This window comes from Heteronotia binoei, chromosome 10, assembly GCF_032191835.1.
Source record: "Heteronotia binoei isolate CCM8104 ecotype False Entrance Well chromosome 10, APGP_CSIRO_Hbin_v1, whole genome shotgun sequence".
Classification (NCBI taxonomy): Eukaryota; Metazoa; Chordata; class Lepidosauria; order Squamata; family Gekkonidae; genus Heteronotia; species Heteronotia binoei.
The window spans coordinates 53803124-53829807 of record NC_083232.1 but is presented as its reverse complement, the minus strand read 5'-3'; the positions used below and the strand labels follow the sequence as shown (position 1 = coordinate 53829807).

At 42.5% G+C, this 26684-nt stretch overlaps 2 protein-coding genes across 2 annotated transcripts in view; one reads left to right on the top strand and one right to left on the bottom strand.

The window, feature by feature from the left end:
* Window positions 1-1218, top strand: part of CDCA7L (cell division cycle associated 7 like) — a 31657-nt gene extending 30439 nt beyond the window's left edge. Inside the window, exon 10 of the mRNA XM_060248638.1 lies at window positions 573-1218. Within this exon, the coding sequence (XP_060104621.1) occupies window positions 573-603 (31 nt within the window). The 3' untranslated portion in view covers window positions 604-1218. The remainder of the gene's footprint in view (window positions 1-572) is intronic.
* A 620-nt stretch (window positions 1219-1838) lies between these two features.
* Window positions 1839-26684, bottom strand: part of DNAH11 (dynein axonemal heavy chain 11) — a 279382-nt gene continuing 254536 nt past the window's right edge. Inside the window, exons 76-82 of the mRNA XM_060247705.1 lie at window positions 21578-21697; window positions 16160-16402; window positions 7000-7182; window positions 5348-5463; window positions 4876-4988; window positions 4077-4217; window positions 1839-2238 (exon numbers count right to left, since the gene is read on the bottom strand). Coding sequence (XP_060103688.1) covers window positions 1991-2238; window positions 4077-4217; window positions 4876-4988; window positions 5348-5463; window positions 7000-7182; window positions 16160-16402; window positions 21578-21697 — 1164 coding nt within the window. The 3' untranslated portion in view covers window positions 1839-1990. The remainder of the gene's footprint in view (window positions 2239-4076; window positions 4218-4875; window positions 4989-5347; window positions 5464-6999; window positions 7183-16159; window positions 16403-21577; window positions 21698-26684) is intronic.

The window sequence follows — 26684 nt, the reverse complement described above, 5'->3', positions numbered from 1 at the left end:
TTGCATGTCTGGAATTGTGAGCAAATTGTGGCTGTCACAAAATGTGGTAGGAACAGGAAGTGTGAATGGCAGACATTTCCTGTTTTTATAATTGTTTAATCGAAGTACATCTTTTGTATTTCTTCTGCTCCCCTAGCCCTGTGGGGACTGCTTTGGAAGTTACAGCCAGAATTATAGGGAAGATGAGCATTAATTATTAGTCCTCTCCATAGCTTTTTGATAGTGTCCGAAGCTATCCCATATATATTGACTCTAGTGCAAGACTGGGTTTTTTCTCCAAGGTATACAATAAAAAAAAGAGAGAGGGGCTCATCTTACATTTGCATACAAATTATGGTTATGTCCAGTAACACTACTAATCCTTTTTATCTGGACTGCTGACAACAAGTTGTGGGTGTGTTGAATTCTGCTATATTTTAAAAAATAGCCTCTTTTTTTAAAAAAATAGGCTGGTTTATGTGTGGCAGTTTTATGAAGAGCCATGACCAATATGGTATGTGCAAAGATGTTTGTTTGGGATAGGATGTTATCTCCTGTGTTGCTATTGGTACCTCTTTACTTCTTTTTTCCAGCTTGCAAAAGCAACTTGCTGAGGACGACTGAAGATACTGGAAGTAGCTGTGCAACACTCATAATTTGTCGACTTTATTTTTTACTGTTTTAAATCAGAGTTTGAGATCTTAACATTTCATTACAATTATGTTTATATAATATAGAAGTGTAGATAGAAGCTATTTGATTGCTTTTTAAAAAACTGCTGCTGAATGTATTGCAGGGATTTCTCAGGAAAACATTGGTTCAAAGGAATCTACATGTTATACATTCATTTTGCCACAAAACACTGGGAATTTATTTCTGTGAAACTCTGACAAAAATGAATGGAGCTTAATACAGCTTCCATTCATTTCAGCAGAGCCTTTACTGGAAAAGTACCTCTGGACTGTACTGCTTAAGAGCAGAGACCAGCTATGAATAGCTAATTTTCAACAGAGCTGCAAAGTCTATCAAAGAGCTACTCTAAATTGCTTTAGAAATATTTTAAATTAGATTTTACAAATTTAACACTCAGAGCATTATTTTATTGGCACTGAGAGAATGTCATTGTATCAGTATCCTACAGGTTACATTCTTTCTTAACCCCAGCAATTTTCTCTTCTGGCATCTGAGTTAGACAAAATCTCACCAAAATTATATTTAAATTAAAATATTGTAACATGATTTTTGTTGGTACTTTTTGTGCTTACTTCCGTCTTGCAGACTTATTCTGCCTTCTGCAAAGCACTAACCATCTCTTCCATTGTACAGTGCACAGAAATCCCTACATTTGGTTTGACCACTGTCAACATTTTTGAGTCGTTCAGGTTGAGTCGTACAGATATCATGTGCCTTGACGCCAAAACTGAACTGTGTCTAAATCTTCTGATGTTATATAAACTGTGTTAATGTACTGTTTTTGAAGCAGCCTCAGAATCTGAAACAAAACCACAGTGGCCAAGAGACCAGAGGATAGACATATTACTTATGCTGTGATGAATCTGTTTCCATATGCAATATATTGACTGCTGCAGCTAGTTAGCAGGGGCAATAAGATTACCTTATACACTGGAGTATTTAAATTAAACTTTATTTTGATATTTTAAAATGTGGATGCTGTAACGAGCAAGAGAAATACATTTTTCAAGACACGTACTTTTAAAAGCAAAAAAGTTGCTTTGGGCTATTTTTGATAGAAGTTACATAGAGAGTTGAATACCACAAATACTTATCTAGTTTGGACTTCTAAAGGCAGGTGCTTATGTATTTCTGTATTTTGCATTAGCGATGCATGGCTCCCCCTCCCTGCCCAGTACAACACCCAGGACCTTTTTATAATACTAAGAAGTAACATTTTGACATAATGCCTACATTATGATTACATGGGAGCAGAGCTCTCCTAATTTGGCTTGCACTCCAAAGGCTGAGATTGACTAGATAGAGATGTGTTAAAGTGCTAAACAGCTAGGAGCAAGGCTACTCCTGCAAGTACCCACTTGGCTGGCTTTTCTTTGGTTTTCAGGTTAAAAGTCCAGATATAGGTGGGCCCTCTATTTTTAGTTTTATATACTGGGCATTTATAAATATGCTTGGTTTCTTGCCTGTCTACTGGAATTGCTCTTACAAAGATTACTGGCATGATGGAAGTCAGGTCCTTCAGACGTGCTTCAGCTATGGCTCCTGTTTGGATATCCCATCTGGCGCCTGTAACCAGAGACACACACGGTTACTGTTACTTGCATAACAATAAATAATCATGGATAGGCTCAAGAGAAAAATAGTATTAGTGAAATTTATCTGTCAGGTTATTTTTGAGTGTGTAGTAAATACAGCCAGCATAACTGTAGGCAAGCTCTAGCCTTTTTTGCACCTTTGTTTTCCTCAATTTCACTGTGCATCACCATTAGAATTCCCCTCCCTCCTTCAGTTCTGAGCTCACTTTCAGTCTGCTTTCCCCCCCAGGTCTTCTTAAACTCCTTTTGTGACAATTTATCCTCTTAGTTCACTTCTAAAATGGAAATAATTTAGAAGCATACACATTTCCTCAGACTTTTCCTCCCCCCTTGGAGCCCACTTGGTCTGCCCTTAATGGTCAGTTTTGCGTGGGCATGCCTTTTGAAACAAGAGATTAGGAAAGGTAATTGCCTTTGTCTGACCTTGTGCAGGAACAGTTAGCTCACTTGGTTAAGATGCAGTGCTATTAACTGCAAGGTTGTTGGTTTGATTCCCCAAGTGGGCATTTCTGGGGGGTTGTTTTTTTTGGGGGGGGAGTTTTTCTTTGAAATTGACTCTAACCACAAACATTTCAAATTTGAGGATAATGCTGTGAAACCTGCTCTGGGGCAGCAGCAGCCTGTTTAGGAAAAAGGTCTGGTCCATCTCAACATTCTGGTCCATCTCAACATCAGGTTTTCCTCCTTTGCCTGTTATCTCATTTCCAAATAATGCTGGGGGTGGGGGAGTTCAGGCTGCAAAGCACTGGTGTCTCTACTAGGGATGTCAGCCTCCAGGGGGGACCTGGAGATATGCTGGAATTACAGCTCATTTCTAGACTACAGAGATCAGTTCTCCTGTAGAAAATGGATGTTTTGGAGGGCGGGCTCAGTTGCATTGTATCCCACTGAAATCCTGTCTGCCCCAGGCTCCATCTCCAAATCTCCAGGAGTTTCCCAGCCTGGATCTGGCATCCCAACTCCCAATCCCCAACACTGGTGGCCAGGGAAGACCTGGGAACCACCTCCACCAAACTGCACACAGCAGTCTCTCCCCCGCACCACTGCCACCTCTTTCACCTCCTTGCGCTAAATTTTTAAAGCATTCCCTGCCAATGATTTTTTCTCCAGCCATCCTGGATTAGCGTTAAACTTCTTGACTACTGTTGTGGGGGAACCCACTAATGGCAACCTAACAGTAAGTTCTGCTTGAAGAATCTTCTATTTCAAAAGACACGCCCACTGTGAAACTGACCAATCAAGAGACAGCCCCACAACACTATCTGGATTTTCTCATTGGTATGCAGCATATATACTCCTCAATTCCCAACAGAAAATAAGAGAGGGGAAAAAAGGTGCAGAGTGCAGGCACAGAATTCAAAGTAAACCCCAACTGATTCAACTTTGGTGAAAATCAGAAGTAAGCTGTGCGTGCAGAAAGGGCTTCTGACTCACAGAGTTCAAATTTAGTTTCTCTTTATTCTGGGAGTGGGATAATTTGTATGGTTTGTAATGGGAAATCCTTTGCAACCAGTATATTGTTACAGGTTGGATCCAGACTAAATTTTCTGTCAGGGGAATGGAACTTTCCTGCCTCCTCCAACTGGGTAGGTGACACTCAGGAACAGTGTAAGGGTGATCTACAGCGGGAAGGGGAATTGGTGGAAATGGCAAATTTAGTCTGGATCCATCCCCACATAATATCAGTGAGTACAGTAAAAACAAGACAGTACTATACAATCTTGTTCTCCTAAATGCAACCTTGTTCTCCCAGTTAAATCTGAGTTTCAGTATCAGGTCAATGACTCCAAATAACTTTAATATATTTACCTTCCATAAAAAGTCCAAAAATATATGCTCCTTCCCTTGGTGGGTGACCATAATCATCTCTACTCTTTTTGGTAACATCTGCTGTTAGACACATCTTATCCAGGGACCAGTTGTTCCTTCGTGCCATGCTTTGCATAATGGCTTTTAAAAAGAAAGAGTTACTATGTGAATAGATTGTGTATGCAACCTCATTACCTAAGAACACATAATTGTAAAACAATAAATCATTTTCTTATTTTTCCAACCCTACTAGAACAATAAATCCACATTTTCTCAAAAATGTTGCTCCATTGTTTCCTGAGTGAAAAGGTTGTTCTACAAAAAATGGTGCAGAAGTGATGCCTCTAATCCAGATGAAGGAATAAGAGTGTGCTTCCACTGCAGGAATTGTACTGATATCAACTCTCAGCTCTACTGGATTGTGGGAATACATTTATCTCAAAAGGGCTACTGACCTTTCATGTGATTTATTTTAAATTATACTTTTGTTGGCTCTTAGCAAATAACTGGGTTCACTGTGGTCTCACCAAGGGTACTGATCAGGATTGCATCTGCTTAACTTAAACAATGATGTAGTTTCTGGTTCTTCCAGACCATTCACCCTGATCAACATTTGTTTTAAATACATCACTCACATGCACTTATATTTTCAGAATCTTCATCTTAGGACAAAAATTTTACTACAGGAACTCATTTGTGCCACCTTCAACATTAGCATTCTTCAAAACATGAATACAAAAATGATCCTGAATTAAAACATGATGTAGCTGTTTTACCTATCAAAGCTAGTATGACATACCAGTCAAAAAAGATTGAGGGTTGAAGAAGCCAGAAAGCCATACTACTGCAGGAAGTACAAGATCTTGTGTCCAAGTATCAAGTTCTCTGCATCGCATAAGGAGATCATTAAACCTTAGGAAGAAACAGTAGATGCATTAAAACTAACACCAATTAAGTGATATTTATTAGAATATTTATTAGAATAATTTTAAATTGCGTTATTATGACTATGATAAACATGTAAGGGGACAGGAATAGGATGGTTAAAAATACCAGCTGGACTGGCCACTGAAAAAGTGAATAGTCACACTGCTAATTTGCCAGCTATTGTACATAACTTTAAGCATTTATTGAAAAATGTTTGGAGCAGAGATCACCTACCTTCTCTTTTAATGAGAGCTACTTAATAAAAATATCCTGAGCTATTTCTTAGTGTTACCTTGTTCTGTCCTGGAAACAATGTAGATAAGGAAGAATTATCCTGCACCTACCATTGTGGAAGGCTGTATGTGGAGGGGTAAGCCAGTTTGGACCACGTGACTGGCACTTGATCAAAAAACAGGGCTGACTGCAGAGCTTCCATGGCAGGAGAAAATGTAAGCTCCCCCTAGAAAACCAAATTATTTAAGTTCATAGAGTTCTGTTTAACTTACAGATAATAATTCCCTAATGGAATTGGCCAGATTCCCATTTGCTGTACCTAGCTCTTCAACTGCCACTCAAGAGAACCTGCATGCCATTGGCTGGGCCCACTCCTCTCTCCTGCCCACTATTGCCTACCCACTCTCTGGCATTTGGAAGGAGAAAGTAAGCAGCTGCATCAGGGAAGTGATGAAAAGACAGGGAATTAAGGTCATAATGCTACGAAGTGGTAAGGCCTGGCCCCACTGGGAGCATTTCCTCAGAGGTCATGGTGTCCACTGCTTTCCTTTTACTTCCTCCCTCCCTCCCCTCCGCCTCGCCTCAGGATTGATGAAGATTGGGCCACTGGGGAAGCAGCTAGCCAGAGGCTGTTGCTACGTAACTAAGGTTGCTTCTGTCAGTAAAGGGAGAGGCAGCTGAATAGAATGCCATAGAGCCCACCCTTCAAAGCAGTTATTTTCCCCAGGGGGAGAGAGATCTGTTGTCTGGAGTTCAGCTATGATACCAGGAGATCTTCAGGCTCCACCTGGAGGTTGGCTACTCTAGGCCTGGCTGCTTGTGACTACTCTTCGGAAGAAGATAGGGTTGCCAATCCCAGGTTAGGAAATTCCTAGAGATTTGAGGAGTAGAGCCTGGAGATGGTGGGATTTGAGGAGGGGTAGGACCTCAGACAGGTACAATGCCATAGACTCCACCCTCCAATCCAGCCACTTCCTCTGGGGGAACCATTGTTGCCAATCTCCATGTGAGGGCGAGAGATCACTCAGAATTACAACTGCTCTCCAGATGGCAGAGATCAGTTCCCCTAGAGAAAATGGCTGCTTTGTAGGATGGACACTGTGTCATTGTATCCTGCTTTGGTCTGCACTGTGGAGAAAGACTGTACATTTCCTAGGTAGAGGCTGCTGGGAGGTGGAGGAGATGGAAAACTGAAGTCAGATCAGTTCCTCTACAAAAAATGGCCACCTTGAGGCTCTTACTTTATGGTATACCATAACACAACCAAGCCAGGCACCCCTCCCCTCCCAGAATCACTCCACAAGCTCACTCTGATGCTGAACACCACAAGGCTGAATATGATGGGAAAAAGTGGAAAAATGCCCTGCAAACAAGGAATGCTGGGCTTCAGCATCTGTGTGACTGTCAAGCCCCCTACACCCCCATAATTATTCTTCCTTATCTCCATTCTGGGCCTCTTTCAGGACTTGGAGCGACATTTGTTAAAGCTGTGGGGTGGGTGGGAAGACAGCAAGGAGGAGGGGGAGTGAATGCAAAGGGTTGGGGGGAGGGGAAGATAGCACAGGGAGTGAATGAATGTCATGGGTGGGGGGGAAGAGTGGCATGCCAAGAGTGTGGGGGTAGCTGAGTCGAAGAGGTGATTGGGCTGGTGTTAGCTGAAGGGGCGGGGGAAGACACCAAGGATGCGGGGCACTCATCAAGAGTCTTTAGAGCCTACTGTATTTTTCCCCACAACAGACCTTATTCCTAGTAAATTTCTTACTTTCAGACCAAGGTCTAGTTGCTTAAGTGACCCCCGTATCTCTCGAACAAGGATGTTCATCCTCTCACATTCTTGGAAACAGACGAGTATATAGGGGGTTCGAGCAATAGACTTCTGCATTATGTCAATCATGTTATACTCCTCTGGCAACTTCTCCAAAATGTCATCCAGGACATTCTTCACCTGCATACCAAAAATAAATACATAAGCATTGGCTAGGACAAACGTTTATCTTCTGGAATGCAACTCTTCTCTTAAAATCAGCTTGTAGTAAGGAGAACCTTCTTTCTGTGCAGAGCCTTGTAAGCAGCCCAAAACACCAATTCATAGTAACTGTCATTTTTAACTTTATATCTGATAGGTGTTTTGTGCCTGAAGGAACATGAGACCCAAGGGCACATAAGGTATGTTTTTCAGAAATATAGCATTGCAGCAGTATTAAAGAACTTTGCCCACTCACCTGTAGAACAGGCACTGGGTGCTGATTTTGGGTAGAGTATGAAGTAAGGTAAATGTGGAAGAACAGGCAAGCTACAGATTATACTATAATCTCAGACTGTGCAGCTGGACAATCAAATCTCTTTATGTTCAAATTTGCTTTAACATTTATTAGTCAATTATACATACTGTGCTGTCTTCTGTGTCAAAGCAAGGCAGTTTCAGGGGAGCTACCAAGTGGCAAAACTGAGCCACTTCACTTCATTATTTCACATGTTAAATATGAACTAGTGTTAATATGATATGTATTCACGTTAAGCCTTTAAAGGTGCATATTCTGCAGAAAGCAGAGCCTGAGCCTCTTGCTTGGAATTCTCTTAAGGCACAAATATGACAAGCATTTTTGTAAGCCTGTTCAATTTGCACAAGAGTGTGTTTCTGTAAAGACCTACCATAGAGAGATGCTACCAGCTGTGGTGAAGGCATCCATGGGTGGCACTTTCCTCTTGAAGCTGGTCACTAGGGGTGTGCAATTTTTTCTCTCGCTATTTTTTTTTGTTTGGGTCTTTTGGACCCGAATTTTTTTGGGGATTCCTCAAAAAAATCCATATCAACACTGGTAAAGTATTCAGATCTGGGGTTTGTTTTTTTGAAATCCCAGGTTTTTTCAGGTCCAAACAGAGTGGGGGAAGCAGCAGCAAAGCCACTAAATACAGCTAAGACAAGACTCAGCTAGGGCTCTTTTGGGTGGTCCCTTATCTGGACTGCCCAAAAGAACTCACCAAGAAGCTGATTCTGCACGGAGAAAAATAGGTTGCTTACCTGTAACTGATGATCCTTGAGTGGTCATCTGTGCATCCACACCCATGGGATATAGTGCACCTGCACCAATCCCAATTGGTACTTCCAAGCCTATAGAGAGGATTTTTGTGTCCTTCCCAGTGCCATGCATGGGGCCATCATCACACATAGAATCATAGAGTTGGAAGGGCCCTCTTGGGTCATCTAGTCCAACCCCCTGCACAATGCAGGAAACTCACAAACACTTCCCCCTAAATCCACAGGATCTTCATTGCTGTCAGATGGCCATCTAGCCTCTGTTTAAAAACCTCCGAAGGAGAACCCACCACCTCCCGAGGAAGCCTGTTCCACTGAGGAATCGCTCTAAAACGGTCAGGAAGTTCTTCCTAATGTTGAGCTAGAAACTCTTTTGATTTAATTTCAACCCATTGGTTCTGGTTCTACTTTCCGAGGCCACAGAAAACAATTCCTCTATATGACAGCCCTTCAAGTAATTGAAGATGGTGATCATATTACCTCTCAGCCGCCTCCTCTCCAGGCGAAACATCCCCAGCTCCTTCAACCTTTCCTCATAGGACTTAGTCTCCAGACCCCTCACCATCTTCGTCGCCCTCCTCTGGACCCGTTCCAGCTTGTCTATATCCTCCTTAAAATGTGGTGCCCAAAACTGAACACAATACTCCAGGTGAGGTCTTACCAGAGCAGAGTAAAATGATACCATCACATCACTGATCTGGACACTATACTACTGTTGATACAGCCCAAAATTGCATTTGCCTTTTTAGCCACCGCATCACACTGTTGACTCATGTTCAGCGTATAATTCACTAAGACCCCTAGATCCTTTTTGCACATACTACTGCTAAGATAAGTCTCCCCCATCCTATAACCATGCATTGGATTTTTCCTACCTAAATGCAGAACTTTACATGCTCACTGGAGAGGGCACAAGGATCCTGCTAGTTCCCTCTGACCACTGAAGCACCTTGGATGAGGCTCTACAGCAGAAAGGAAGGAGAGTGGATAGTATGAATGCATAGATGTGCACTTGAAGATCATCAGTTACAGTTAAGCAACATGTTTATCTTCCTCATGGTCCCTGTGCTTCACATCCATAGGAGATTAGCAAGCAAATACGTCTTACCTGAAGGAGGGTTCTGTAGGGATTCAGACACACACAGCTTGCAGTACAGCATGACCCACTAATTCCCTCTGTGAGCAACAGACACCCAGGGCATGAAAGTGTGAGGAGTAGCCCAAGTTGCTGCCTTGCAGATGTCATAAAGTGGGATGCCCCTAAGCAAAGTCACAGAAGACGCCACTGCCCTGATGGAGTGGGCATGGACAGCCCCCGGCAGAGGAGTCTTGACCAGCAGGTAACATGGTTTGATAAGTTTTCACTGTTCACTTTGAGAGTTTCTGGGCAGTGATCTGCCTTCCCAAAGTAGGGATGGCATAAGTTATGAACAGAGAAGGTGTCTTCTGATGGCACAGAGTTCTGTGTAAATAGAAGGACAACGCTCGTCGCATATCCAGAGCATGAAGCTGCTGCTCAGCCTTGTCCTTTGGGTTAGAGAAAAAAGACGGCAGAACAATGTCTGCCAAGAGGTGAAATTCAAAGAGTACTTTTGGTAGGAAGTTAATATCTGGGGCCAAGGTGACTGCGTCCAGAAGAAAAGTCAGGTATGGAGGGTCACAATGCAGGGCCCTAAGCCCTCCAACCTTCCTGGAGGAAGTAATAATCACTAAGAAAGCTGTCTTTAGGCAAAGAAGCCGAAGGTCACAGGTAGCCAAAGACTCAAATGGTCTGACTATCAGCCTCTGAAGCACCAGTGGTAAGTCCCATGCAGGCGTAAGGTGTCTTGATGGTGAAAACAGTCTAAGTAACCCCTTAAGGAAACGTTTAGTTGAGGGGTGTGAAAACAGAGAATCCATCAATGGGGGTGTGAGAGGCTGACCCCAAGTATACATGGATGGGCGAGTGGGTGAGCCCTGAATCTGCCAGCAAAAGGAGGAATCCAAACACTATAGACAGGTTAGAAGCTGGTAAGGCAGCATTGGTCGAGCCCAGGTAAGCGAGAAACTTTTTCCATTTGTAAGTATAGGAAGTTCTTGTAGAAAGCTTCCAGCTATTCAGCAACAAACTATTGGATTCTGTCACTGAGTGTCAATGAAGTTTCCATGCTGTCAATTTCAGATGGGAAACTTGGCCCTCATGCACTAGGAGTAGATCGGGTGCTGGAGGGAAATGGTGAAAGTGACCCTGAGCAAGCTGCAGGAGTGTGGGGAACCAATGTTTCCTTGGCTGCCATGGAGTGATCAGGATGCCCCATGGGGATTCCTGCATGATCTTGTTGACTACTTTGGTGATAAGAGCTATAGGTGGAAATAGATACAAGTGTTGATGACCCCAGGGGTAAAGGAGCCCATTCTCCAGAGATGCTGGGTCCATCTCTGCTCTGGAACAGAAGTCTGGGCACTTTCTGTTGTGCCTGGTTGTGAAGATGTTGACCAGTAGGTAGCCCCATTTCTGGAAGAATGGTTGGAGGTATGTCCAGTACAACTCCCAGTCATGGAGAGATGCCCCTCCCTGACTCAGGAAGTCCACTTCGGCATTCTGAACTCCTGGTAGGTGGGAAGCTACAAGAAACACTTGGCAGTCTTTCCAGATCTCTAAGGTGAGGAGACATAATTGTCTTGAGACAGTAACCTCTTGTTTACATAGTAAAAGTCTGTCGTATTGTCCATAAGGATGGAAACCACCTTGTTGCAAATCAGGTGTTAGAAAGACTGGAAAGTGTATTTGATTGCCAGTAACTTCAAGAAATTTATGTGGTGGTGGAGCAGGTGTGGTTTCCAGGGAGCCCCCACACAAAGACCATTGATGTTAGCTCCCGCAATCCCATAGGGAAGTGTCAGACGTGGCTGTCAGAGTAGGAGTGGGGAAGTAGAATGGTGCTCCTGCCAGGAGATTGTCCAAGTTCTCCCACAAGGGCAGAATCTCCAGAGGCAGTCTGAGATGAATGGACTGCAGGTGGCAGAGAGGATTAAACACCTTCACAAACCAGAGTTGCAGAACCCTCATGTGGAGCTTGGCAAATACTATGAAAGAAGTGGCTGACACCATAAGACCCGACAGCCATTGGATTTGGAGTGCAGTCACATCCCTTTGTGAGTGTATGAGTTGAATTAGTGAGATTTATTCAGCTCTGGTAGGAGGGAGGAATGCCTTGCAGGCCTGGGAATCCAACACTGCTCCTATGAATTGTACACGGGTTGCAATTTGATTGTCACCGTTCACCTGCAGTCCCAGATCCTGAAGGGGAGTTAGGGTTGTGTTGATGTGGTCCAGCGGGACCTGTATGGAATTTGTCACAATCAGTAGGTCATCGATGTAAGGGAAGATTTTTATCCCCTGAAGACATAGCTAGGTGGATATCACCACCATAGTTTTTGTGAAAACTCTGGGGGCTGTGGAGATTCGGGAGGGCTTTGTATTGGAAATGTAGGTCTCCAATTGCAAATCTGAGAATATCTGAGACTATCCATCCCTCTACTATCAATATGAAGGATAATCAGGTGAAAATATGCACCCTTTAGATCCAGGTGCCTTGCCATAGAAGAAAGAGGATGCTGTTCAGGGTAGTCATTTGAAATTTCTTGTATATAATGAATTTATTCAGGGCCATCAGGTCCATGATGGTGTGGATGCCCCCATCCTTCTTAGGTACGGCAAAGTACTGTGAATAAAATCCACAGTGGTGGTGTGTTAGGTGGACCCATTTGATGTCCTGTTTTGTGATCAAGTTCTTTGTTTTTTCCAGAAGCACACTGGAGGGTGGCATGACAATAAATACAGGTGTTGGAGGAGTTTGAACGAACTCGATCTTGCACCCTTCTGCTATGAGGGAAAGAACCTACTTGTTGGATGTAATCTGGCTCTGCATTTACAGGTAAAGGTGAAAACAGGCGGACTTGGGGGGCGGTGAAGAGTGACTGGAGAGGATAGGTGAATGGGAGAGTCAAAGGCCCTGTTTGGGGCCCTTCCCAGTCCTTGTCTTGCCCCCTTGTGAGGTGGAAGGTGAAAATTTGGGCTTAGATCCATACAAAGAGTGAAGTTGGCTCTGTTGTGCTCTTGGTTGCCATGTCTGTTCTGGAGACTGTTTGGCATAGCATCTACAAGACTAAGGCTTGTTCCAGAACTTGGATTTAGTTGATCTAGATGATGTGGAGACTCCCAGGTTGCAGGAAGTCTTTATGCTTTTGTCTAGATCCTGAAGAACTGTGCCTGTAATGGAGCTGAACAACCCCTGGTCCTCAAAGGGGAGGTCTTCAACAGAAGACCGAGTGTTGGGTTGCAATGCAACCAGGAATGTCTGTGTAGGGTTATAGCTGATGTGAAGGTCTTGGCAAAGACATCAAGGGAGTGTTTTGTAGGATTCAGCTGATACTTAGGTAGGAGCATCTCTTCCCTTTGAGTGCACCTGTGACGGTAATGAACGGGTTAACAAGAAAACTAAGGACGCATAGAGCCTGCATCAGGTGATCTGAGGGTGGGGGCCAGAGTGCTTGGAACTCTCAGAGGTGATTGACAGTTAATGGCTGAGGGCAGTGAGTTGACTAACAGAGTCTGAGGGAGACCGCTAAAGAGAGCAGTTGGTCTTAGAAGGAGCTGAGACAGGAGCTGAGAAGAGTCTTCGAGAGAAGCAAAGCTCACTGTTAGCTCTATAAAAACAGCCAAGCGGCTGTGTGTGACAAAAGGAGAGTCACAGTGAAGACCTGAGCGGTCACAGACACATATACATGTCTCTTAAGAGCTAAAGAGGTGGTTGAGTGAACAGATGTGGGTCTAGAAGTCTGAAGGGCAGGGAGTAGAGGCACCAGTCGACTTGAGAGACTTGGCACATTATACCCAAGAGGCCAGCCTATAATAGTGTTGGAGAGTGAAATCTATATGATCTGTGAACCTGAGAGACCTAAGTGAAAGTGATATTATAAAGCCTGAACTACGAAGAAACTGTTAACTGCTTGAGATACAATATAGCCCATGTATATATTTCCCATTCCCCAGTTGAAGACTTTGTATTTAAATAAATATCTGTGGTTTACTTTAAAGTTCTCTGGTGCCTGTATTTTGGGAAAACTAACAAAGCTGCTGTTGTCCCCGACGAATTGAGTTCTATATCCATCAGAAACCAAAACAAATACCCCGAAGAGACTAGTATAGAGAAATCCATATTATACCCACCCCTTGAGTCTAATAGTTGTGAGGTAAAAGTTTTAAAGGAAGAACTGAGGCTGCAGAGGGGCTGGGGTTGCCATAAGCTGCATATAGAAGCGATCCAGTGAGACCGCGAGGCGCGCTGTTATAGCACCCTCCTGTTTTTTGTCTTCAGGGAGGGAAGCAATATGTCCAAAATTGTTCCCATAAGGCGTATTGATAGTGGCCCATACAGGCTGCATAGTTGGATATCTTAATGTTCAGGGCACCGGCCAAATAGAATTTGTGACCTAGGGCATCTATAGTTTCTTACCCTCCTTGTCAGGTGGGGTGGAGTAGGTACATCTCCCTTTGTAGGAGGAGGTGACTACCACTGAGTTTGGCTTTGGGTGGGTGAAAAGAAATTCGGAGCCTCCCTCCTGAATTTTGTACATATGATCAACGTGTCGAGAGAATATCAGGCTCGAAGCTGGTTTATCCCAGGAAGCCTTTTGCAGCCTGTAATAGCACTGACGTCATTGGGAGCGCTAGCAGTGTCAAGGTGTCACATTGTATGATGTCGAAGACAGTGTCAGTAATGACTGGCTGTGACTGCACTGTGGGAAGAGTGAGGGTGTGTGTCATGCATTTCACGAATTCCCAATAGCAGCAGAGATCCTCTTATGGTGAGATTGCGAGACCATCATTTACTTTCGGTGTTGGAGAGAGGTAAGCATTAGAGTTGGTCAGAGTCCTCTGAATTCTGGTCAGGTTGAGAGGAAGATTCGGAGTCTGATGTTTGGATGGTGTTGATTCCTTTGGCACATGCCTTGGAGGTGGTTGGTCTGCAGGTGATTGATGTCAACGCACTGGTTTGGAAGGTTTGGAGCTGGGAGGTCCAGTGGTGGTTGGCAGTCCCAATGGGAGCAAGCTGAATATATGGATTGCATATCCCAGTCAGCAGCCGGTTGAGATGGAAGCCATGGAAATGCAGAAGGCACTGGATATGCTCCATAGAGATACTGCCATTGGCACTGATCGTGTGGAGACGGGAGGGGGGGGAAGGGAACAATCCCCCAGAGCTCCTGGTGCTAGTGGGTTAGTCTTCAGTGAGGGTTACTTGGTCCCGAACCCCGATCCAGTGTGTAGTGGGGGGAGATTGGCTGGACAGGTTGGCTCCCCTCTGCTCCAGAAGAGGTGGAGTGCGATATCCATTGAGTTAGATCAATCTCTCTGTCAGAGTCGGAGTTGAATTGGTTGCGAGGATGTGTGTCTGCTGGACAGTTGTTTGACACAGACAGATGAAGCCAGCAGCCAGAGAGGTGGTACCAATGATGGTTCTGGAATGCAGCGCAGTGAGAGGTTTATGTTGAGGGCTCTTAGATTTGGCTCAGTCCTTCTTGTGTCTCTGCTCCTTGTCCTGCTTGTGCTTCCTGCTGTCCCTGCATTTTTCGGCGGGAGTAGAGGCACCCGAGTCAGAGGCCAGGATTGGGCATTTCTGCACCAACTGATCATCATTGCACCAATTGGTCATCAGCTGATGTGACTGGAGTTGATGCCAAGATGCATCTCGAGTTGGTCTGTGGCTTGGCCATGTTCAGCACCGAACGTGCTGATTCAAGGACTCCAGTTCAGAGTCTCACAGCCTGTTTTTTTTTCTTGTTTCAAAAAGTTCAGGCATTGAACACAGAGGTCGGTGCAGTGGGCTTCCCCAATGCAGAGGGAGTGTTCGTCCTGTGGGGGAATCTTATTGCCACACTTTAAGAACCTTTAAAAAAAAAAAAAAAACCCCAGTGCTTTCCCATAAGCCAAAGGTGGGAAACAGTGTTGGAGACTGGAGAGTTCACCAGGCAAGTGGTAGGGTGGGGTGGGGCCTGACCCTTCTGGAGAGGGCGCGCAGTAAAGAGTCTACTACCCTCTAATATTTCTTACTTCCTCTAGAATTATAGATGAAAACAGTCCAAAATAAGAATAGAAGAAAAAACAGATAAGAAAATGAAGTACTGACCAGGTCAAAGATCCTATCCACACAACAGTCAGAAAGGAACTGGTGGGATCCTCGTGCCCTCTCCAGTGACCATGCATGGTGGATCCCCCATGCATGGTACTGGGAAGGGAGTGAAAATCCTCTCTATAGGCCTGGAAGTACCGATTGTGATCAGCACAGGCACACTATATCCCATGGGTGTGAAGCACAGAGACTACAAAGAAAATCTCTCTTCACAGGCTCTGCTGGGCAGCCCAGTTTAGACTACACAGAGCCCACCCAGGAGCTGATTCTGCAGGATCTGCTGGGGAGCCTAATTTTGCTGGTAATTTCCAAATACATTTGGGATTTTTTTCCAGGAATTTCCCCACAGTCCTCCTGAAAAATCCTAGATATATTTGGGAAGCAGAAATAGACCGATAAAGTATTTTTTGGGAATACTGTTGATTCAGGTAAACCTGAATGCATCGTCACCTAATAGCTCATACCTATCAGAGAAAGGGACCAGATAATGCCACCAAAACTGAACCTACCTTCCCGGGAGGAGAAGCACTGTTAAGGAAACCCCACCTCCCCAAATGGACAAGGTGATGTGAGTGATCAACATGTCTTCCTATATTGTGGGCAGATCCATATTCTTTATGGGATAAGAGAGATTAAAATTTACTATTTATGACAAGCTCTATATTAATGGGAACAAGGAATAAGGATTCTGAAGAAGAGTGTAATCTCACTTTTTCTTCTGCTGACTGTCCTACTACCTCTCCAGCAAGCACGTTCCTGGGTTGTATTTCCAAAATAGCCTTGAAAAGGTTATCAGTCAGTATAGTCAAGAAGTCTATTTCGGCATTAGGGTGGAGACCATAGAGCACAGGGCTTTCAGGGGGCAGCATTTCATCTATGTACTTATGGTATCCTGTGTAATCCAAGTTGGGAGGAGCCAAGAAGCCTTGAGCCAAACTAAAATCTCCTTCAAGCTGTAATTAGAAAAAACAATGTTTAGTATTTGATGTTTGCATTATGTACTTTTCAGGCAAAGTTCTCCCCCACCACCATAGGCCAAGATGTTTTTAAATAGTATGGCTCGGATCCCAACTAGATTTTCATGGTCATGGGGGGGCAGGTATTTTTCCCAAGTGCCCCCCCATCCCCCAATAGTATCACTTGGAGGGGCTGACACGGGACCAGGAAACTGATGAAAATAATCCTGCCTCATGGCTGTGAAAATTTTGTTAGGATCCAATGCTGTGGGAATTTGACCCATTTAGCTCCCTCTCTCTAGAAAAGATAAATATACTTTCAAGCAGTAACACCAATATGTGGAGCTGTTCTAATTCTGTGGCCACACACTCTGAAAGTGCTTGCTTAGGAAAATGTTTACATTCAGGCCCTTGACCTTTATTATGCTATAATTATTTATAATGAAGATGAAGAAGATATTGGATTTATATCCCACCCTCCACTCCGAATCTCAGAGCGACTCACAATCTCCTTTATCTTCCTCCCCCACAACAGACACCCTGTGAGGTGGGTGGGGCTGAGAGGGCTCTCACAGCAGCTGCTCTTTCAAGGACAACCTCTGCCAGAGCTATGACCGACCCAAGGCCATTCCAGCAGGTGCAAGTGGAGGAGTGGGGAATCAAACCTGGTTCTCCCAGATAAGAGTCCATGCACTGAACCACTACACCAAACTGGCTCTCTGTATATTTAATACTTAAATATACAGTCCAATCTATCACATAGTGTAAAGCTCTGCAGCATTTCTGATTCATGCATCATGCCATGCTATCCTTGTAGTAGGTCTGGCCTTACTGAGCCAAAAACTACAATGCGATTAGCCATTCACAGTAAGTGGAGATTCCCATGCATAAATGATCAGACTCCATGTGCAATAGTAGTCTTGCTCCTGGGAGCCTGTGCCCCAGGTGGCTGGATGTAAAAGAATCTCTGAAAAGCAGAGTTCAGGCAGTACACATAGCAGAGAGGAGAACAGAAGGATTATAGGGGGAAAGGACTGGACTAGACCTTTTATTTCTTAGCTCTTCTCCTATAATCAAGACAATACTGGGTTAAACTGTAATGATTTGTGAGCTCCTTGTGTTAGGGTCCTTAAAGAATGCTGCAAATGTATCATCAGGGAACTCTGCCTTAACCATAGGGTTGCCAGGTCCAATTCAAGAACTATCTGGGGACTTTGGGGGTGGAGCCAGGAGCAAGGTTGTGACAAGCATGATTGAACTTCGAAGGGAGTTCTGGCCATCACATTTAAAGGCACCGCACACCTTTTAAATGCCTTCCCTCCATTGTTAATAATAAAGGATAGGGGCACCTTCATTTGGGGGTCATAAAATTGGACCCCCTGGTCCAATCATTGTGAAACTTAGAGGGTGTTTTGAGGATAGGCATCGAATGCTATGCCGAAAATTTGGTGCCTCTACCTCAAAAAACACCCCCCGAGCCCCAGATACCTGTAGATTAATTCTCCATTATATCCTAAGGGAATTGGTCTCCATAGGGAATAATGGAGTGCCTAGCAGACATTTCCATCCCACCCCCCGAGATTACCCTGAAGCCGGGGGAGGGTCTCCAAACCAGGGGATCCCCTGCCTCCACCTGGGGATTGGCAACCCTACTTAATCATGTTTCCTAAACATGAGTTTATATGTGGATGGATGGATCTGCACTAGTAACCTTTGCTTTCCTGTTTTTTAAAAAAAGTAGCAATCACCACTCAGTGCTGCAAAGTTTTAAAAAATATATATCTTATGTTTAGGAGCAAGTCAGCATTATGTAGCCAACAACATAAGTAAGAAAACATATGTGCAGTGATTTCTGCCAATTTTTCCAGGCCACTGATTTCTCCCAGAGATTTCATTTATCGGGGGTCAGTGGACTCTCAGGAACAGTATAGTGGTGTCTGATTGAGAGTCAGGAATTGGTGAAATTCACAGCTACCCTCTTAAGAACACTTAACTGCCCTTAAGTATTTGGAAAGTGCAGCCCAACACTGCCAGTCCTGAAAGTTAAAAAACAAAACAAAACACATCACTTCCAATAAGAATGCTGTGTTACATGCTTAAATTATACCTCTGAGAAACCTATGCCCTCATTTTAACCCAGAGCTAATATTACAACAGACTCTCATTTATTGCACTTCACACCCAGGATACTTAATGACATAGACATCAACACACTATTCTGACATATTGCCCTTTGTTGCCCAGTCAATACAAACTAACAAACAAACTTGTGATTCTTTCAATCTGCTAAAAAACAGTTCCATGACTTTGCAGACTAACTTACTGCCCACTTTCTCTATATTTAGGACTGCCTGCCATTCCAAACTATGGTCTGATGAAGCGTGCTTCTAGTACACGAAAGCTTACATTCTGAATAAAACTTTGTTGGTCTTAAAGGTGCACTTGACTCCTGCTTCAGACCAGCACGGCTGCCCATCTGGATCTATTCCCCTATGAAGCATGTTAAAATGTTCAATGGTCCCATTATGTGAGCTTTATTGATTATCCTAATGACTAAATGCAATTTTAACCTGATAATCAATGCAAATAAACACAAGGCATCCAGATCCCAGCAAGGCATAATTGTGATATATTTGTTGACCTTCGTCTATATTTACCCAGCTGTCAGTTACCTAAGGAACTCCCATTTCTTACTTAAGGGAAACCATTGTCCAATTAAACATAAATGAATTATTTTGTTACCAAATAAAGCAGGAGACCTGAATTCATGGTTGGTTACCTGAAGGCATCTAGTACCAGTCATTTTTTAAAGACCATACCTATATTTGACATATACTTGAGTGAAAGTTCAGGCCTGTGAAGGTTAATGGACTCCCTAGACTAGAAATAGGCTTTCTTATCCATGGGACAGATGTAGAAGAGGCCTGAGTGGAATAAGCTTCCAACACTGCCTCCTTGACCTCAACTGTCATTTAGAGAAATCAGCTTCCTTGGAGGTCAGAAGTACAGTAGTGTTTATCCTTCCCATCTCCATGGTAACTCACTCCTGGGCCATCCAATTGACTTCCAATTGTGCTAAACTGAATGTGGCTTTGTGACATATGAAAACCTACTCATTAGGGATGGAATAGATGCATGCAAGCAAACTCACTTTACTTCAAGCCACAGCATGAATAGGTGAAAATGGTATATCCTTCCAGCTACTCATGATGTATGCCAGAAATGATTTTTAGTCTTATTCTTGCCATCCTCTAACTCTTTCAGATAAACAGATTTTTTTTGTTAAAAAAAACAAGAGGTTGGAATGTTTTGATTTGGCACAATTAGACCTAAATGAAGTCCATTAGACTGGAAGAGATTCAAGTCTAGGTTATAGGCACGCAACCTGAAACAGGCTTACTTGGAAAAAATTCCTCGTAAAGTAAGTTGCACTGACAACATACAATTAGATAAAGAGTTATTCAAGCTACCACATTTAAAATAAAGCACTCTCAACCCATACAAATTTCACTAATAACAGGATGGCTTGCAACAGCTTGTGGAAACAATGAGAGAAGATCAGTCATAGAAACTGATATGAAGCTGATTTCTTCATTATTCCTTTTCAGAATGGAGGAAAACCAGGAAAGTGCATGAAAACTTTACATTGCTATCGGGAAGCAGGGGAAGAAAACACTGATCTTTGTCTCTTCCCAGGCAAGTGTCCTTCCCATCAGCATCTCATCTTGTAGGAGGGTGAAGTCCATTAACCTGGGGGATCATGCTACTTGGGCGGGGTGCAAGGTCTTGGGTTCCATTGTCCTGAGTGTTGTTATAATTTGTAATTCAGCAATCTCCTGTTCCAGTTTGTTTCTGAAACTCCTTTGCAATAAAAGAGCTATTACAACACTCCAGACAATGGAACTCCCAGGACTTAACAGAGATATCGGCGTTTCTCACTTCACATGCTAAGTCACTCAGTTCTTGCTCATACCTAGAATTAAACCTAGAATTTTATTGGATAAAAATATGGAGCAGAGGTCCATCAGTGGCCACAGTATATGTGTGTGTGTGTATGTGTATATATATGTGTGTGTGTGTGTGTGTGTGTATATGTATATACACATGCACACATATATTGGCCACTGGCCTGATCAAAAATGGCTTCTCTTATGTTCTTAACTTTCTTGGTCTTAAAGGTGCCACTGGACTCAAATTTCGTTCTCACATCTGTTGTTAACTCTTTGATTATCTGTATGGCAATTCGCTGCTATGCACAGGTCTTACCAAATATGTTATTCCAGATTTAGCTGTATTTATTACTGTTATCTTGAATCTAATTAGCCCTTCCTGGCAACTAATGCCCCACCAGGGTAACATTTGAGGAAATCTGGTTCAATATATCTAAGAAGTATGCATCTAAACATGCTAGGTCTCTCAGTTATTGCTTATACTCAGAATTGAACTTTGTTGCTTTAGAAGTACCACTAGACTTAAAGTCAGTTCTCACACCTGTTTAGCTCTTGTATTTGTATACTAATTTGTTGCTATCCACAGATTTTATCAGCTGCTTTAATCCAATCTCAGCTGTAATTGCCCAGTTACTTATGCATCTTGACTCTAAGTAGTCCTTCCTGGCAACTAATCTCCACCCCACTCTCTCTCTACCTATATGTAATGATTGATGACATTTTGAACATATGAAGCTGCCTTATACTGAATCAGACCCTTGGTCCATCAAAGTCAGTACTGTCTTCTCAGACTGGCAGCGACTCTCCAGGGTCTCAAGCTGAGGTTTTTCACACCTATTTGCCTGGACCCTTTTTAGTTGGAGATGCCAGGGATTGAACCTGGGACCTTCTGCTTCCCAAGCAGATGCTCTACCACTGAGCCACCGTCCCTCCCCTTTTGTTTACTGTATCTGAAGAAGTGTGCAGGCACATGGAAGTTTATACCTTGAATAAAACTGAAAGTGCCCCTGGACTGAAAGTTACACTGTGTCAACTTTTGTTCAATTGATCTAGCTTCCAATTTTTTTTCCAGCTAATGTGCTTCCTGGTATAAGGCTTTTTTTTTAACTTTTCAAAGTTTATTTTGTACTTTTTTTAGAAGTTCTGTTTCAAAAGGCTTGAAGATGATATTGCAACAAACAATTGTTTTCACTTTGTTTTTTTCATATTCATACATTATTACCAGGGAAGGGTTCATGAATTCTTCTAAATATGTCTGACAGAGCCTGCGGTCCCAGTCATCAGTGATGTGTCCACCATACATTATCTCACCAAAGAGATAGCGCAAGTCTTCCCATGGAACCTACAGAACATAATGGAATGTATAATTAAATAGCACACTTTCTAAAAGGACAAACCAAAGTCATTCAGAACAGCACTGAAATGATAAAACACTGACTTCATTAGCACAAAGAGAAAAATCAACATTCTTTTGTCCTGATGTTTCAATACTTCTAGTGCAGTATTTATTGGCTTGGGGGTAGCAGCATTCATATTACCAGCAAACAAAGAGTCACATGACCACTGTATCCCCTGTGCACCAGCCACCAAACACATATCTACAATAATATAACTATTAAATATATGACTATAAGCTTTTAAATTACCTGAACAAATATGAGCATGTAGGGTTGTGTCTCCCTCTTTCCATAAGGACATAAGAAGAGCCCTTCTGGATCAGAACAGTGGTCCATCAAGTCTAGCATCCTATCTCAACCAGTGGCCAACCAGTTCCTCTGAAGCACCAAGAACGGAGCATGGAGGTAGAGACTTTCCCCAATGTTGCCTCCTGACTCTAGGATTCAGAGGTTTAGACTGCCTTTCAATGTGGATATTCCCCCAGTCACCATTAGTTAGTAGCCATTGCTAAACCTATCCTCCCTGAATCTGTCTGATCCCCCTTTAAAGCTGTTTACTCCTGTGGCCATCACTACATCATCTGACAACAAATTCCACATTTTAATCATGGTGCGCAAAGAAGTATTTTCTTTCGTCCATCCCAAATCTACTGCCCATCAGCTTTATTGGATGCCCTCAAGTTATAGTATTTTGGGAGAGGAAGAAAAGTTCTCTTTGTCAGTTGTTTCCACCCATGCATAATTTTATAAACCTCTATATGTCCACCCTTAGTTGTCTCTTTTCTAAACTGAAAAGCCCCAGCCCCTTAATCATCTTGGCTGTTCCAATCCCCTAATCATTTTGGTCACTTTCCTCTGTACTTTTTCTAGCTTTGCAATATCTTTTTTGAGATATGGTGACCAGAACTGTACATAGTATTCCAAAGGCTTGTACCTTACTCACCTTCCAGTCCATGCAATAACAGCTGTTTCAAGGTGAGAACCAGCTGCCAGCTACACATTCTACTGGAATTTGCTTGCTTTCCTGGAACTTGGGGTGGATTCCACATTGGAGAAGGGTGCCCAGAAGAGTGGCTCTCAAACCATTGAGTGAGTTATCACTTTTTAGTGGCCCTGACCTGATAGCCTGGGGTAGCCTCATCTTGTCAGGTTTCAGAAGCTAAACAGGGTTGGCTCTGGTTAGGATTTGGATGGGAGACCACCAAGGAGTGCAGGGTCATGATGGAGAGGCAGGCAATAGTCTCTTGTCTTGAGAACCCCATGAGGTCGCCATAAGTCAGCAGTGATGTGATGGCAAAAAAGGTGAAATTTATGTTAAAAGAGCAGAATAATAATACAGAGCATAATACATCCTGCAGTGATAATATAGCAGGAGCTGGCTTGCCAGACTGATACATGCTCCATTCTGAAGATCTCATTTTTGACACAGTGGCATGCAGGAACCAGCCCACTGAAGTAAACTGTGCTAAGGCTATAATTCTACATGTATTTATTTGGAAGTCATCCCTACTACAAGGACTTCTCTCTGAGGACACAAACACAGATTCAGGCTGAAAAATAACTATGTTCCAGACACTTAATCGTAACTAGTTTGTGACTCAGCACAATAGAAAAAGCCCCTTTAATTCCCAATTTTATTATCTTAGGAGAAGTGCTTTTAAAGCAGCAACAAAAATCCTTCAAAAATACTGTGCAAGACAAGAGAATGTAATTCACTAAAATGTGTTTCATTCTGCGGTCCTCAGTTAAATATAAATTCTTGTTAGACCTGGGGTGTATACATTAATATCTTTTATATATCCCTACAATAAATAATAAAAATAGCATTACTTGAATTTGGGATGTTCTGAAGGTTTTCAGCAGGAATGGAATTAATATTTATATTAGTTTGTTGGAAGGCTGTGCACATAGTGCACTTCAAGTAGCTTGTGATTAATGACAGGAGGATGTTTGTTTTTAAAAAGGCCCTGCCATATTAAGTAAAATTGGCTAAGCAAATTTTCTTTCGTAGCCTTGCTTTAAAGAAAAAAAAAATATGACAAAGTCCTTCTAGACAGGAACCTTGCATCCTCAGGGGCAGTATTTGCCTTGCAACAGTTCAAGTAAAAACTTAATGATAGGCTTTTGCATTACATGATGTGATAGAGCAGAGAAAATTAAAAACTGCAGCTATTCCAGTGTGCTCACTGCAAGTTTATTTCAGTTTCAATACATGACTATCTAAATGCTGAACTTAAAAATGAAAGGAGGAGGTGATCATATGAACCCCAGAGAGCACTGAGGTCAGCTGGAAAAAACTTGTTGACTACTCCTGGACCGAGAGAGGTGAAGCTGCAATGTACCCGTAACCGGGCCTTCTCCTCTGTAGCCCCGAGCATATGGAACCAACTTCCAGAGGAAATGCGGGCCCTGCGGGACCTTGAACAATTCCGCAGGGCCTGCAAGACCTTCCTCTTCCGACTGGCTTTCGCTGACGAAGAAAGAAATTGCTAATGATAACCGCCATCCTAAAAGAACAGTATTAGCACTTTTATTAACTTAATTAACTAATTTTTAAACCTAATCAGAATTTTAATGCTTAAATGTAATTTTGTGTTTTTTGCTTTCATTGTATAATTGAAATTTGTATGATGTTGTTAGCCGCCCTGAGCCTGCTCCGGCGGGGAGGGCGGGATACAAATAAAATTATCTATCTATCTATCTATCTATCTATCTATCTATCTATCTATCTATCTATCTATCTATCTATCTATCTATCTATCTATCTATCTATCTATCTATCTATCTATCAAATTAAAAGATCTAAGGCAATCCGGATATGGCAAATTCTTTTCTTAAGTTGTAAAATACAATTATTATATATTAAGTTTCAAGGTTTATGTAAGTAATTTACCAAATAACATTGAATTGTCTTCTGTGTGCTTTGCAGTACTCTGTTTCCAAGATGGCCTGATAAGACCTTCATTTATTTAGTAAATGTGATTTAGAAAAGCCAAACAACTGTGTTTTTTCAACATTAGCACTGCCACTAACTGTAAATTAGAGGGGCCCTGCTAACTCTAGATTTTCTTACAATTTGCTAGCAGAACCTTGCAGTTCTGTGTTGGAGTTAAGGGCTTTTGCACATAATGGAGCTATGCAATCTATTTAGAAGCCAAAAACTTCCTTTCTGCCCCACTATAATTCTTGATAATAGATAGCAGCAGCATTGAACCATCATTTTTTAGTGCCTGGCAGACTGTGTAACCCTTTGTCTCAGATCTTTAAAAATGCAGTATGTATATTACTGTGAAAATGTCAAAGTTATATGAATTGTGGATTTAAAAAAATCTCCACAGGCAAATAATGAAAGTCAATTATGGCATAAATCTTGAACCCACATTCTATATTTGTACCTTTTACTTGCTTCAAAAAATCATGCACTCTACTTGTTCAAAAAATTCTGTGTTCATGCTGTATGGAGAGGCTGGTTTGCAAGTCTGTCTTCATGAAAACTTCTTATTCATGAACTCCAGCCATTTACTGCTGTTACTTAACACATGGAACTACTTCATTTTAGTGAACTGAGTCACAAGAGTTAATAGAAACCATCTCAGTTGTATCCTAGTAAAATTTACTGCCTCTCTTTAGCATTTTGAATAGGTGCAAAGGTTACAGACATCATGTGCTGTCTAGACAGGTGCATACTGGCACCAACGATACTGAGAAATGTAGTTGTGTGGTCCTGGAGGGGGAAAAAAAAGTTACTATGCAGAAAGTTAAAGGCCAGGACCTCAAAGGTAGCAATAATCTCAAAGCCAACTAGAAAGGCATAGATTGCATAGATCAGAAAGTTGTGCCAAAAGGATGGGTTTTCTGTACAAAAGAGATGGACTCCATTTGAACTAAAAGGGAACCTGGTCATTAGAGGTAAGCCAGTTAGAGCCAGAGAGCCACCAGGTCAAGGCAACACATTCCACGAAAGTGAGGAATCTAGTTTGAGACCAGGGCAGTAAAGGTGATCTGTTATGTAGGAGGAAAGCTAACATCCAAGGGAGGTGGGGATCCTTAGAGAAGGAAATGAAATACATGTGCCTATATTCTAATAACATAAGGCTCCAAGCTCAGTTGGAAAGCTTGAGTACTTTGTTCTAAATAACAATTTAGATATAACTGAGTGTTTAAGTAACCTGGTGGAATTGGGAAAATTAATAGGACATTGTTATGTCTGGGTATATATTCTGTAGACAGGATATCAAGGGATCTATTGGAGGTGATGTTGCTCTATATTGTCAGAGAGCACGGGATCAAATATGCTAGAAAATGTTAGAGGCATAAAATCCCTCACAGAATCACTAGGTGCAGATATGGGCCCTAAAGGTTACTTAAAAGTGGGGGTATACTATCATCTGTGGATCCCCCCTCATGTTTTTGGAGAAAGTCTTGCGATGGAGAGAAAAATGCAGGTTTCTAAACTGGAGACGGTTGTAATACTGGGGTGAATTCACCTACCATATTGACTGGGCAAATGTGTGCTCAAGTCATGTGGCAAATGTCACACCAATGTTAAAAAGAGGTTTTAGAGGGCATCCAAGAAATTACAGGTCAGTTAATGTGTGTTCCAGAAAAAATAGTAGAAACTGTTATTAAATATAGAATTATTAACTAAATTGAGGAATAAATCTTGCAACAGGAAAATCGGCACAGGATCTGTAAAGGGAAATCCTGCCTCAACAATCTTTTGTAATTCTTTGAGCAGTTAACTAGTGTGTATATAAGGGTAATCCAGTAGACATTATATTCTTCCATAAGGCTTTTAACAAGGTACGGCAACAAAGACACCTGGATAAACTAAGCAGTTATGGGATAAGCAGGCAAGTCTTTTTATCGATTAAAACTGGTTAAATGGAAGGAAGCAGAGAGTAGGAAAAAACAGACAGTTGTAATGGTGGC